Below are 12,841 nucleotides of genomic sequence, written 5' to 3' on the forward strand. Positions count from 1 at the left end.
ATTTAATGACTTGAATTACAATTATATAAATAAAGCGTTGTAACTCGTAATATGTGGAATTCAAGATTATCCAGTTGCTGAATGTCAGTACAACAACAACCGTCGCAACAACAGCCTACGTAACAACCGTCTTTAAAATATTGCGAAACCAATTAAAAGACGTCTAATTAACTCAAAATTCAAAGACACATTGAGCTATTTCTGGCCAAAATAATCCTTATTCAAAATATTAAAAAAAAAATCCATTTCATTTTTAAATATATTTGAGAAATTGTTTAAGTGTCTATAATAAACTATAACATATAAATTTTAATGATTTTTGCAGGAAGTGAGTAATTAGTTTTTCTTCGATTCTGAGAAAGTCCATTTTTTGAGTTAATAAATACACTATTGTATTAACAATGCGATGTGTGAAGAACAGTTTTGGTGAACACAGGTGATGGGGTCGCTGGCCGTGGAGGCGCCGGCGCCGGGCCAGACGCTGCAGGGCGTGCTCGTCAAGAGGAACTTCAATTACCACATCCTCGCGCCGCAGGATCTCAACAGCAAGTCTTCTGCTCTTTTTCCTACCTACGCTATTATTTATATATATATATATTTCCTTTTTAGATGCTTAGATATAGAACGTATAAAAGAGAAAACGATGAAATTTAAAATATTACCAAGTGTCACCCTTAAGTAGTACTTGTATATTGTATCATGTTAATAGTCGCACAGATAGCTACCAGTCATACCAGCTATAGGTACTCAATTTTTTTCTCCTTCGGGCATTGACCTACCAACAAATGGACGTTGGGTTTGCGTTAAAAAGTGTCCGCACCTATAGGGCGTTAACATTGCATACCACAGATATATATCTAGATAGACGCCGCAAGTGTACGTACTTCGCGTGCTCAAAGTAAGTGAAATTCACTTACTTGCCGCTGCTACGCTTCAGAACGCGCTCGACCGTTATAGTAGATATAAACCAGTCGAAAACCCGAAGAATACATAATTGTGTCATTATAAAGTGCAAAAGCACCACAACTGTCGGTAAACGGGTAAACAGGGACGTTGCCTTCCACGGGCAAGTGATTTTGTAATCAGAAGATGCATACTTTATTTTAAACACATTTTTTTTGTTTTTGTATGAATTTCGAGAAAACAAATATGCAATCGAGTGTGTGCCTCATGATTTGTAATACATTGCGGCTTTTACTTGGTGCGATATATTTGTGATTCTTTGTTAATACGCCATGAAAATCGAACGAACGCACTTTTGTATAATGCATTCAGTTCCATGGTACGGCCGCTTGTACATTTCTTTGGCCAAATTTGACATTTAGTGATGTATACGTTAGGCAACGCTGCTCTCGATTCTGATCGATTTTGAAAACAAAGGGACGAAAATTATTATGACCGCAGCAATATTATAAAAATATTCTAGAACTCTTTTGTTATAACGTTTCGTTTAATATATATTATATATAATTTTTGCAGCATGTTGCCTCGAATGTCTGAATATAGTGAGCAAATAATTACATACATCGCCGGATATGTAGTACGAGTAATACAAAAAATACATAATGCAAAGAATTAACAGTGCGCTGTCTTTACAAAAACCAGTAGTTGGTCATACGTATGAATTTGTTGCTTTCGAGGACGAAGGTGGTCTAGTTTATCCCACCTAAGATGCTCTCCAAAAATGCAGAGTAGCAGAGTTAGAAATCCGATAAATAATAAATATTAAATCAGAAAAATTTCACACGAGGCCGTCATTAAGTAAATCTCTTCTGATTAATAAGATTTTACTACATTTTGTCAGCAGTAACATTTTCACTGTCTTGCCAGTCATCAATTTGATCAATTAACAACAGAAAACGATCTAGTAAAATAAATTAAGGCAGTCGCAAGTTCATATATTGACGTGCGTTTTCATTATTTAAGTTAATCGATAAGACCTTCTATTACAAAAATATGTTATATAATAAGCTCATTTTATTGGAAAGACAATAATTTTAATATTTGAAGTTGACTAAAAATTAGTTTTCATTTTTAAGTAATCAACATTTTTTAAAAACAAGTAAAATAAAGGACTTAACTATCTTATTCTAGTATTTTTCTACTATATTAATATTACGACTACTTGTAATCAACAAATACTTGAACAAAAAATATTCTGCTTAGAATCGATTAATTGAATGGAATACGCGTGTTTACGCGGCGTAATAATAAACATAATTCAAGCCACCTCGCATCAGTTTTAAATGCAGCTTAGGGCAACAATGTTCGATTGATCTAGAACTATATTAAAAGTCTTTTCCATAATTCCTTGTTGGAAATTTGGACTTGCAGAACCGGGGGAAACCTTTTTCTTCGATGATACGTGGGGCGCACTATAAGTTTCCGGAATGAATAAGAAAAAATACTATAAATGGTCAGAAAGGATTTTAATTTTTGTCAAAATATTCTCCGTTAGCGTTAATGCAGTTTTTCATATGAATGAACCGTTTTTGAAAACATTTATGCTACTCCTCCGTGGCAATCTCTGAAACTTATTTTTCATACTCTTCGACAGCCTCTTCAGGTGATGGAAATCGTTGACCGCGTGGTTCTTAATTTTTGGAAATAAATAAAAGTCACAAGGTGCCAGGTCGGGACTGTACGCGGGATGGTTCATAAGGTCAACGTTGTTCACCTTCAAAAATTTATTTGTCTGTCTGGCCGTGTGAGAACTGGTATCATCGTGGTGCAAGATGATTGTTGATGAGTTCTGGCAAACAAATGGTCGTGTACCAATCACTATTCACGGTACAACGATTCTCTATAGCAACATTAGCCACGTGTCCAGTTTTATTTAAAAAAGTATCTCGAAAGATGTATGCGCTCGATTGCTCCTTTTTTTGGGATCGTAACTATAAATCCATGTTTCGTCACCTCTTACTATGTCCCACACCAAATTTGACGCCCCTTTGTGGAATCTGGTAAGCATGGCATTGTACCAAGTGTTGCGATCCGTTTTTTGAGCCTGAATTAAATTGTGTGGGATCCACCGAGAGCACAGATTTTTCACACTCAAATGTTTGTGTAGTATTGATTGTATTTGACTCATGCCTATGCCTAAATATGTCCGAATCTCATGGTAAGTCACCTGTCTGTTTCGATCATATGGGGCACAGCATCGATGTTTTTGTTACTACTCCATTACTCTTGTGTTCAAGTAATTTTCAGTCGAAGTTAAATATGGTGCATTTTGTTAAGTTTTCGGTAGAAGCTGAATATGGTGTTTTTGGGCCCTTAAATTGTTGCAAGCAAAATTAGGCAGTAGTGCAATGACGTTACAATTGAAATTAAATGTTTTAGTTTTTTTATATTTCGTTACATGTCACTACGATCGTATGTTAACTTTGGTCATTTTTTTCTGAGGTTTTTGTATTAGACCCGAAGTCCATTTGTTGATAGGTCAATGCCTTCGGGCCACGTACGTTTGCTATGTTACACGGCCATTTATAGTTATTAAACAAAGATCGAACACTTACAAAAAATTCACTTCGATCCGGCTGGATTCGAACCAACGTCTCCTAGCAAACCGTGCCAGACGCTATAAAAAATAGGCCACCACGGTACAAAACAACGGACCTCACGAATTTTTCCATGTGCTTCTTGCAGATCTTTGACGACTTTTTTGTCGTAGCGCCATCAATAAAAGTTTTTCTTCACTCACCTTTACAGCTACCAGCCACTCATTAGAGATGTCACTTTAATAATATTGTCATTAGGTTTTATTGAATGTTTTATTATAGATTATAGACTTTTTTTAGGTCATCTGTTTGGAACTTAGTGGGGGACAACCTGGTTTTATATATATATTTTTTTTTTTATATGTACCTCCCATGAAATAAATAAAACACAAAATCTACTACTTTATGTTCAAAACTTAAAAAAACCATACTTTTCAAAAGCACCTTCCTAATAATCACTATTATCGTTATTATCGGGCCGCGCACAAAACCATAGCGGATATGGTTTGGGAGTTATTTTTCTTGCAGTCGTAGTAAAAGTTTGCCAATTGGCGCAAAGTACTCGACCCAGGGTGCACCAGACGTACAGAAAGAAAAAAGGTACGGTAGTCGTGTAGAGGCTCCTTTAGTGCACCCCCTGCTCCCTATGGCTCAGTTATACCAACAATCGTACTGGGTGATGACTCAAAAATGGAGAGCGACAAGTCAATAAGGACTAGTGTTAGCAGCCATTGTATCCGTGTCCAGAATACACGGAGCTGTCGCAGTCGGAAGTGACGCAGCGGCAGTCCATCCACTACGTCGGCTCCCCGGCGCTGCTGCGGCACGTGCTGCTCCAGCTGGCCGGCACCGTGGAGTTCCTCTCCGAAACCAAGTACCGCCTCTACGGCTGCATCGACCTCACGGTCGAGAACTCCACCATCATCGTCGAGGTAAGATTCTTGCACTTCAGATATCCAAAGACCAACATAAAATGGTCCATGTCCCTGCCGCTCGACCCAAGCAAAATGAACGTATTAGTAAGGGCAAAATTAGAATTAGAGCCAAGGTAGTATCGACTCTTAAATCATCAAAATAAAACACTGAACACAAAGAAAATAGAACAGTTCTTTTCCTAAATTGGTCCTGGTAATGTGTCGTGTCCGTGTCCCGCAGTGGCAGGCGCAGCCGGTGACGGACATGTTCGCGGACGCGCTGGTGGCGGGCGTGCTGTCGGCGTCGTCGCTGCCCGCGCCCAAGCACCTGCCGCTGGCGCCCAAGCTCGACCGGATGCACTTCAAGGTATTTCACGCATCCTTGTTTTCGTCCCGAACGTCCCTCTGTTTCAATTTGTCTCATGCGGAATACGATTTCAATACTTGAAGGAAACACTTTGAACACAACATTTACAAAACATGCTGCTGTCTATTTAGCAATGGACTTGGAATGCAGGTTATATGAAAAAACTTTATCTAAGAGTATATTAGACAGCGGCGTATATACGAGACGTGTTAAAGCGAAATGGGTAGGCGACATCGTTAGAGTCGTGAGTCGTAAATGGGCGAGACTAAAGGAAGAAGGATGGCAAATGACACATACTACCCGAGGCCTGTACACAGCAGTGGGTGAAATCACGCTGTAGGTTGTGACTGGATAATTTTTTCACTTTTGTTATCTCATTACCGTCGTATATCGGACGGATACAACGTAAATGATTGGTGTCCGCCAGGAATGTGTGATCGAGATGCTGCAGGAGATGTTCGGCGAGGACTCCGTGCCGAAGATGTTTAAGGGCGACAAGCTGCACGTGACTGTCGACGGGAAGAAAGCCGATATTGACTTGCTCAATATGGTATGACAAATCTCGTACCCATTGCATGAACCTGCAGCACCTGACTAGGCCCATCTTGCTAGCCTAAATTTTTTGAACTTTTTAAAGTTTTCTTACACTATTCTAGCCGTGGGAATCTTGTGTGACTTGAACATAGCAGTACCCTTAGTAAAAATATTTGTTACTCTATATTTAATGGGTTGACAACTTGAACTTAAAAATAGCCTAAAAAGGGTATCCGACGCCCTGTTATATAATGAACACGAATTCCAGGAGGTGACCTGTCTGGAAGACGAGAACCTCGAGCGAGTGGTGCACTCGGCAATCACCAAGTTGTACTCTGCGTTGGCGCCGGTCAAGCCGCCGTCCGCTTCGTGATAGCAGACCGAGCTTAAGCACGAGGACGATTGAATTTGACGCCCTCTTCAACGTCGCCGGTAGTCTAAGGCACGTTATCCTCCAAAGTGGAGAGTGGAGGGCTTAATGTGTCCCAATTACATCTTTGTTTCAACACTCTACTTTAGTGGATAATGGGCCTTGCGGTTCTCACAATGACGGCGTTCGGTACTTTGCCTGTATGAAAGCGTGCGCACGCGCATCCTATTAAAATACCCTCGGTAGTATCTCCATACTACCATTAAATAAAAAGAAACATCTCCATGTTTCTTTTTATTTAATTTTTTTTGTTGGGTGGATTTTTTAAGTATTAATTTGTTTATAAATTACTTTCTATCGCTAATAATAATTGCACACACGGTCCATTAAAAATAATGGAGATAATCCAACATCAATAAGTTTCAAACATGTTAAATGACCGAATGCCGAACGCCGTCAAGTTTTGAGACTCATACAGTTCCAGTAACGTATTATATAAACTTACGGGTGGTTTCTTTTTTACAATATAAGACCAATTCTGTAATAGATCTCTAAAAGATAGCATCTTGAAAGATGCTATCAAAAAGATACAGGATCGGTTCCAGTACAAGACTTATTACTAATTGTTAGTAAATAATGAAAATAAATGTGAAATATATTTTAAAACGTGTTTTTATTAACAAATATGGTGTAGTAAGGCGATGTTCTCCACAATCTCGTGGAGAACATTTCTGGTTCATTGACTTACTTTCTTTCTTTCATTGATTGCCTTACAAAGATGAAAGTGAAAATAATAACAATTGTATTTTATTGCACGTGTCATTCGGCGGTTCTAGAACTTACTGGAGTCCCTGATCCCGTCCGACTGCGCCAAGGAACACTGCCTCTTGCATTAAATAATTCAAAGGTCATCTTACATAGGTCACGGGAGAAGGGAGATTTTAAAATAGATGACCGAAATAATAACGTGGCATAAAACTGCATTAATCATCAACTCTGTGATACTACACAGAACATACGAACCAGTACCGTTTTAGAAAAGGCCGATTCTCAGGCTTTCAGTTTGATGCAGTTTCTCGTGTTGGGTGGTTTTTAAAAATAAAAAGTATCCGGCCTCTGCACACAGAAGAAAAAAACAATGGAAGGGCCACGAGCCTCGATTACTATCAGAACCTTTGTCGCCAAAACTCACACAAACGTGTTAACCACTATGAAATCTTGATAATGATTGGTCCTAATTTTTAATTAAAAAAAAAGAAAGAAAAAAAACTATCAGATTAAGGTACATCTATGTGATAAACTCTGATAACCACACTCGGTCACGCCTGTGTCGTGTTGTAACAAGAATAGAAAAAGATGTAACAAGTCTGGACTGTTAATATAATTGAAAAATTACCTAATTGAAATATCATTGAAAATTCAATACCTATTATTGCGTTACGTTTTCTTTTTACATTGAAATTTCATTTAATGTGCAGCCATCTAGCGGCAATAGCTGAAAGATGACGGAACGATTTACGCCTATTATAGTTCTAAAAAATCCACCATTTTGCAACGATATAAGGTTTACTTTAGTTTCTTATAACATAAAATCTACTACGATAAACAGAAAAAGGAAAAATTATGCAAAATAAGACTTAACGATGATATGGAACACCACCATATTACAGGTGCGATTATCAGTTTCGCAAGTATGAAAATTTTGCCATGGTTTTCGAGGTTTCTCGCGTGATAATTGACATTGATTTGTACTTTACAAAGGGAAAATGGCGAACTGAGCTCTAGTATGTGAAACACTGTGTACTGTTGGCACACGTGTCACGCAAACTAAGCACTTCTACTGTATTTATTGTTCTGTCTCTGGTAGTGAGTTGGTGAGGTTTTGGGTTTGATTCCGGTGGATAAATTTTTCTAAATTGGTTTATTTCTAGTTCCCTAATAATTTCGTTGCTCTGGTAGTCGTAGTATAGGGAATTGAGAATAGGTAATTTGTATGGTTGTTTGATACGTATATACGTATTATTCAGTTTTAATGCACAATACGACACTGACTGCATCATAATTGTCGACTGCTAATGTTGTGGGATGCAGCTAATGTAGTGTTGTGACCAGGTCTCAAGTGAATAAGATTGAATAAGTTGTCCGTGAGGTTCAGTACCGCTTAGAAACTAAGTATTTATTTAAATTGCTTATGTACAGTCTCGTTAATCAACAGCCTCCCACGTCAATTCCTAGAACACTACAGTCCACCGCACCGCTGCGGGTACGGCTCGGCCCGGATGGAGTCCAGGGTGTGCGCCGTCCGAGCGGCCTCCGGCCAGAGGCAGAGGCAGAGGCGGCCCGGCCGGCCAGAGGCAGAGGCAGAGGCGGCCCGGCCGGCTAGGAGGCCTTGGAGTAGCGCTTCCAGAAGCGCTTGACGTCGTCGTGGCCGTGGCGCGTCACCACCATGGTGCGCGCGCGCTCGCTCTGCCACGTCAGCACGCGCTGCGCCCGCGCGTAGTCCCGCAGCGCCGTGAAGTCCGCCTGCGGGGCGGGGGACTTGCGGTTACGCTGCGCGTGACGGAGGGTACGTACCGTCCGTCCCCGTACCTGCGACAGGAACTGGTTGTACACGACGCCCTCGGTGTACGTGAAGCGGTTCCTCTCGCTCTCCCACAGCTTGATCTGGTCCACCACGGTGGGCGGCAGCACCGACGACGTGCGGATGCCGCCCGTCTCCGACTTCAACATCTGCAAGTTCGTTGTGAAATGCTCGATTGGTTTATTTGGACTTGATTGGATGTTGGACTTGTCGTTGTCAATTATACTTTCACCATGGGTTATCAATTCGTACAAATTAACTTTAGTTCCTATTGAAAACTATAGATGGCGACACTTGGTTAAAAAAAGTATTCAATCTCGAAAACTTGAGGTAAGAGGTACTAAATAAGTAGAAAATATAAAAAGGAAATGCAAAACTATTTACATTATAGGAATGTTTAATTAAAATTAATTTACAATTATGATAATTGATGAAGACAGGAAACTATTGTTGAAACACTTAACAAATCGATGGTTTCTCAATGGTATGCGCTTTGAGTTGTTAATTTAGATCTTTAAATCTGTTCTCGGAACTTCGCAATGTTTTAGCATTGATTTAACTGCCTTCGTGGCCGAATAGTTACCATGCCGGATTCTACGCAGAGTTCCCAGGTTCGATTCCCGGGCCGGGAGAAATATTTGTATGGCCTACATTTATTTCTCTCAGAAGTTTGAGTGAAATTTGTTATTGTCTATGTGTGTCCATGGCACTCGCGATACAGGGTTTCCCTAGTGCGAGTCTATGTTAAGTGTGTGCGTTATCATGTGTGCGATTTTTACTTCAAAATATTAAAAGTACAATACTTAGCTTCTTTGCGATTTTATTATATGTCATTGTATATGTAATCAATCTTTGAACAAAAGATTATTGCTTAAAAATGTAATAGCTGCCATCTGTTGGCCATTTCGAATATCATTACAATCACATCTCAGGTTTACTTGATACCATCTAATGTCAGTCTAAGAATCAAAATAAGCGTCCGAGTAGGCGAAGTAATGAGTGCGACGTTTACATTAGATTGGATATCTGTTCAAGTATAGTATATTATTTACGTTATAGTTTAAATATTATACTAATTGCAATGCTAAACGCGAGAATGCAGATACGACCAATTGTCCGACGGTTTGAAAGTAAGACAGATATATGACATCGTCCAAATTTACAAACTCTAATAGAGTTTCTTCAGAAACAGTTCGTCTAGGGAAGGAATGCCATTTCACCTATATTTGTCGCCAAGCAGTAATGCAATAAAGTATACGTACATGGCGCTACAAGTGTTTGTTCGTCGCTAGCTAATACCATGAAAGAAAGAGACAGAAGGCTGGACCTGCGGGTGCGAGTGCTGCTCCAGGTAGTGCACGATCTGCTGCGCCGTGATGCCCCCGCGCAGCGCCTGGCGCACCGACTCGCGCGTCACCACGCCCACCACCAGGTTGGGGAACCTGTACATGAGCTCGCAGAACAGCCCCAGCAGGGCCACCTGCAGGTTGGTCTGCGTGTAGGCGTACACGCGGTAGTTGGTCTCCACCACGACGTAGCCGGCCTGCGCCTGCGCCTGCGCCGGCGCCGCGGGCAGCGCCTCCGCGCCGCGCGACGCGATGTTCAGCGCCAGCCGCGTGGGGTAGAAGCGGCCGGCCTTGCGCTGCGGACCGCACCTCGGTTACCCCTCTGCCCTCCCTCGCTTCTCCCCCGCGCCCGCTCCGCCCACTCACCTTCCTCTGGTACACCAGGCCGAACTCCCTCAGGTGCTGCAGGAAAACCAGCATGTTGTTGCTCATCCCTTCCGTGCTGTAATCCTGCAATTGGTGAACGCACCCTTGTGTGTATGATGTGTGTGTGTGATAAAAACAAATAACTGGATAAATGCCTTTTGGGTAAAACACGCTTACAACAATTGCTTCCAGATTGTATCCTTCACGAATGGAACACAGTGTGGTTTCCTTGTCACATTACCGTGTAGACACCTTACCTTCCCCAAAGTGCTGAAGCTGAGTTGATACAAAAAGGCTAGGCACTCCGCGGCGCTCAGGCTACGCTTCTCCGCTGTGTGCAGATAATGTTGCAGGAACAGCCACACCTGTCACGGGCACAAATGGATGTTAACCACCAAACACTAACTGAACTATCTGTGGTGGCATCATGGACCCATACATATCCTACTGCTGGGTCTCACTTCTAATAATTATTGAATTGTCTTCAACATATAAATATCATTCTGATGTATTTGTTCTTTATTTACGCAAATGATGAAGAGACTCAAAAATGTAGGCCCTTTTATGAGAATCAAACCTACATTGTACATAGAATTCAAGTGCCTTGTCATGTCAGTTGATAGAGGGCATTGCTACTACTGTACTAGAATACTCGTAAACTATAACTGGAAAGAAAAGTCATCAACTGCTCTTCTCATTTTAGTCTTAAATAAGGTACCAAAGCTTTTTACTCACTTGTTTAGCAGTACTTAGAAGGAGAAACTGGAAACCTGCACGAGTAATCACAGCGGAGCCATCCTCCGCATCTCTGAAACATCAAGGCAACACAAAGTTTACGAATATACTAGCCCAGTGGAAGAATGGGTGCTTTGCAGTTAAGTCGACAGACTGTGTTCCTGTGACGATATGCACATACGATTTTATTTTCTGCCCCTCACTAATGGTGAAGGAAAGATTTCAAGGGTTAATTTTAAGGGTTCCTTTAGAAAATGTGTGAAGTTCCCAGCTTGGAAAGGGCTAGTGTACTGGAAGATGTGGTATAAAACCATCTCTTTGGTCAAAACTCATGGCCAGCAATGGGATACATAACAAGATGATGACGATTGTCTAAACATGTATCAAGTCAGAAGTACTAACCCATCACATAATGGTACAAACCTGGTCATGAGCCCAGCATGCAGCAGGATTCTTACAGCATCAGCACTGATGCCCTCAGTCTGGGCGCTGCCCACCATGTAGTGTAACACGCACTCCCAGCGCTCTAGTGCATACGCGTCGAGAAAAGCTATGTCGCGCGCCTTGCCATCCGGCTCCAGTGACGATGACATACTCCATGGTCGACCACTGCAATGGTCATGTACAAACATTACACCTTACAACATATTATTCATATATTTGAAGACAAGAGAAAAAACAAATATATGAGAGAAGAAATTGTTGAAAAAATTACTGCATTCCAGTTTTTTGCTGTTGCTGGTGGAACTACAGGCACATAGGGCTTGTCAATTTTGTCTTTGGTGATGGGCAGAGTGGCAGTCCCCCTAAGATCTTTGCGATTTAAATTAAATAAGTGGATTTGAATCTGGCCTCGCACCTATTCAGTGTTTTGGAATTTATGAGCGAAATTTAACTTGAAACTTATCATGAGCTTTTTGGTGAAGGAAAATATCATGAAGAAACCTGTATGCAAAAGAAGTCCTCGGTAAAATAGACCCCCTTGCTTCAGAGGAGACCCATGTTAGCATAAATGGGTTGATGGTGACAGGAAATTATGTAAAATATCTCACCCTCCAAGTAATGCAACCTTAAGATTTTTCTTGAAGGATTGTGCCAACATCCATCCCGGCAGACCACCAGGTATTGGCGCTTCCTGCCACACTGATAATTCTGAGAGGGCTTCGCATGCTTTGTGCTGTTCTCTGGAACACAATCACTTTACAGATTAGTTCTGTGCAGAAATTTAATAAGAATTTTATTGTGTTTGAAACTTGAAACCACATAGAAGATTGATGACTTGCACAACATTGCCAAATATTGGTCAAGACAGGCACAAAACTGGATCCAACAGTGGAACATAATGCTTACAATGGTATTCACAACTTTTTCAAGTGGAAGTAGTATCTTATATTTGTTTTGTTACATAGGTGAGTCAGTTAATGCAATTATATGAGAGTCTGATGCGTATTTAATAATTTTTGTGTTTTACTGTTTTTACATAAGCGTGCAATAGATTGTTAATTTGCAAAAATATGTGTACTAATATCCCTTGAAACTTACTTGGCATATGCCTGTGACACCCAAGAGGCAACCACGGCCTGCGGGACGGGTTGTTCCACAAACAGAAGTCTAATTACGAAGTGCCGAGCCAACTCCGGTAGTTCTCTACAACAAAAACACAAATAATTTTCATACATATAAAAAGTAACCTCTGTACATATCACAAAACGGCAATATATGTACGTAGATTAGGAAGCTCTTATGTATTTACCTGTAAACAGCCAGACAAATCGTGGGATAATTGTATAAAGTTTCTAAAAAGTGCGGGGAACGACTTTTCAGGTATTCATGGAGATCTTTGCACTGTAGCGTCGGAGAAGGATTCAAATTCAGAGATGACTTAGATTTAGATGATTCAGACATAATAACTTAATATTTGTAGTCACGGTTTCATTCCAAAAAATAAAAACAAATCGAATTTATTTGACAGAACATCAATGCAATCACTGCAATTGAATTATTGAAGCAACTCCTTTGTTTTTATTTTTTACGGCCTGGTTACAGAATCTTTAAGCCAAGTTTTTATTTTGTTGAACTGTGCTCTTAAAAAATGTCTTATAATTTTATTTAAATATTCTTTACATTT

The 12,841-nt window shown here is 40.5% G+C and overlaps 2 protein-coding genes across 2 annotated transcripts in view; one reads left to right on the forward strand and one right to left on the reverse strand.

The window, feature by feature from the left end:
- The window catches only part of LOC113230781 (cleavage and polyadenylation specificity factor 73), a 30,298-nt gene extending 24,370 nt beyond the window's left edge, over positions 1-5,928 (forward strand). Inside the window, exons 12-16 of the mRNA XM_026464869.1 lie at positions 437-545; positions 4,248-4,432; positions 4,656-4,781; positions 5,209-5,331; positions 5,584-5,928. Coding sequence (XP_026320654.1) covers positions 437-545; positions 4,248-4,432; positions 4,656-4,781; positions 5,209-5,331; positions 5,584-5,688 — 648 coding nt within the window. The 3' untranslated portion in view covers positions 5,689-5,928. The remainder of the gene's footprint in view (positions 1-436; positions 546-4,247; positions 4,433-4,655; positions 4,782-5,208; positions 5,332-5,583) is intronic.
- Positions 5,929-6,368: 440 nt separating this feature from the next.
- LOC113230729 (general transcription factor IIH subunit 4) lies at positions 6,369-12,618 on the reverse strand. The gene is made up of 10 exons (XM_026464802.1): positions 12,467-12,618; positions 12,256-12,360; positions 11,766-11,897; positions 11,137-11,322; positions 10,714-10,786; positions 10,236-10,343; positions 9,979-10,062; positions 9,594-9,908; positions 8,275-8,415; positions 6,369-8,208 (listed from the first exon to the last, which is right to left on the reverse strand). The coding sequence occupies exons 1-10, from the start codon at positions 12,616-12,618 to the stop codon at positions 8,065-8,067; spliced, it is 1,440 nt and encodes a 479-aa protein (XP_026320587.1). The 3' UTR covers positions 6,369-8,064.
- Positions 12,619-12,841: the final 223 nt, after the last annotated feature.

Source organism: Hyposmocoma kahamanoa, unplaced genomic scaffold (genome assembly GCF_003589595.1).
Source record: "Hyposmocoma kahamanoa isolate Upper Pololo Valley unplaced genomic scaffold, ASM358959v1 64, whole genome shotgun sequence".
NCBI classification, from domain to species: domain Eukaryota; kingdom Metazoa; phylum Arthropoda; class Insecta; order Lepidoptera; family Cosmopterigidae; genus Hyposmocoma; species Hyposmocoma kahamanoa.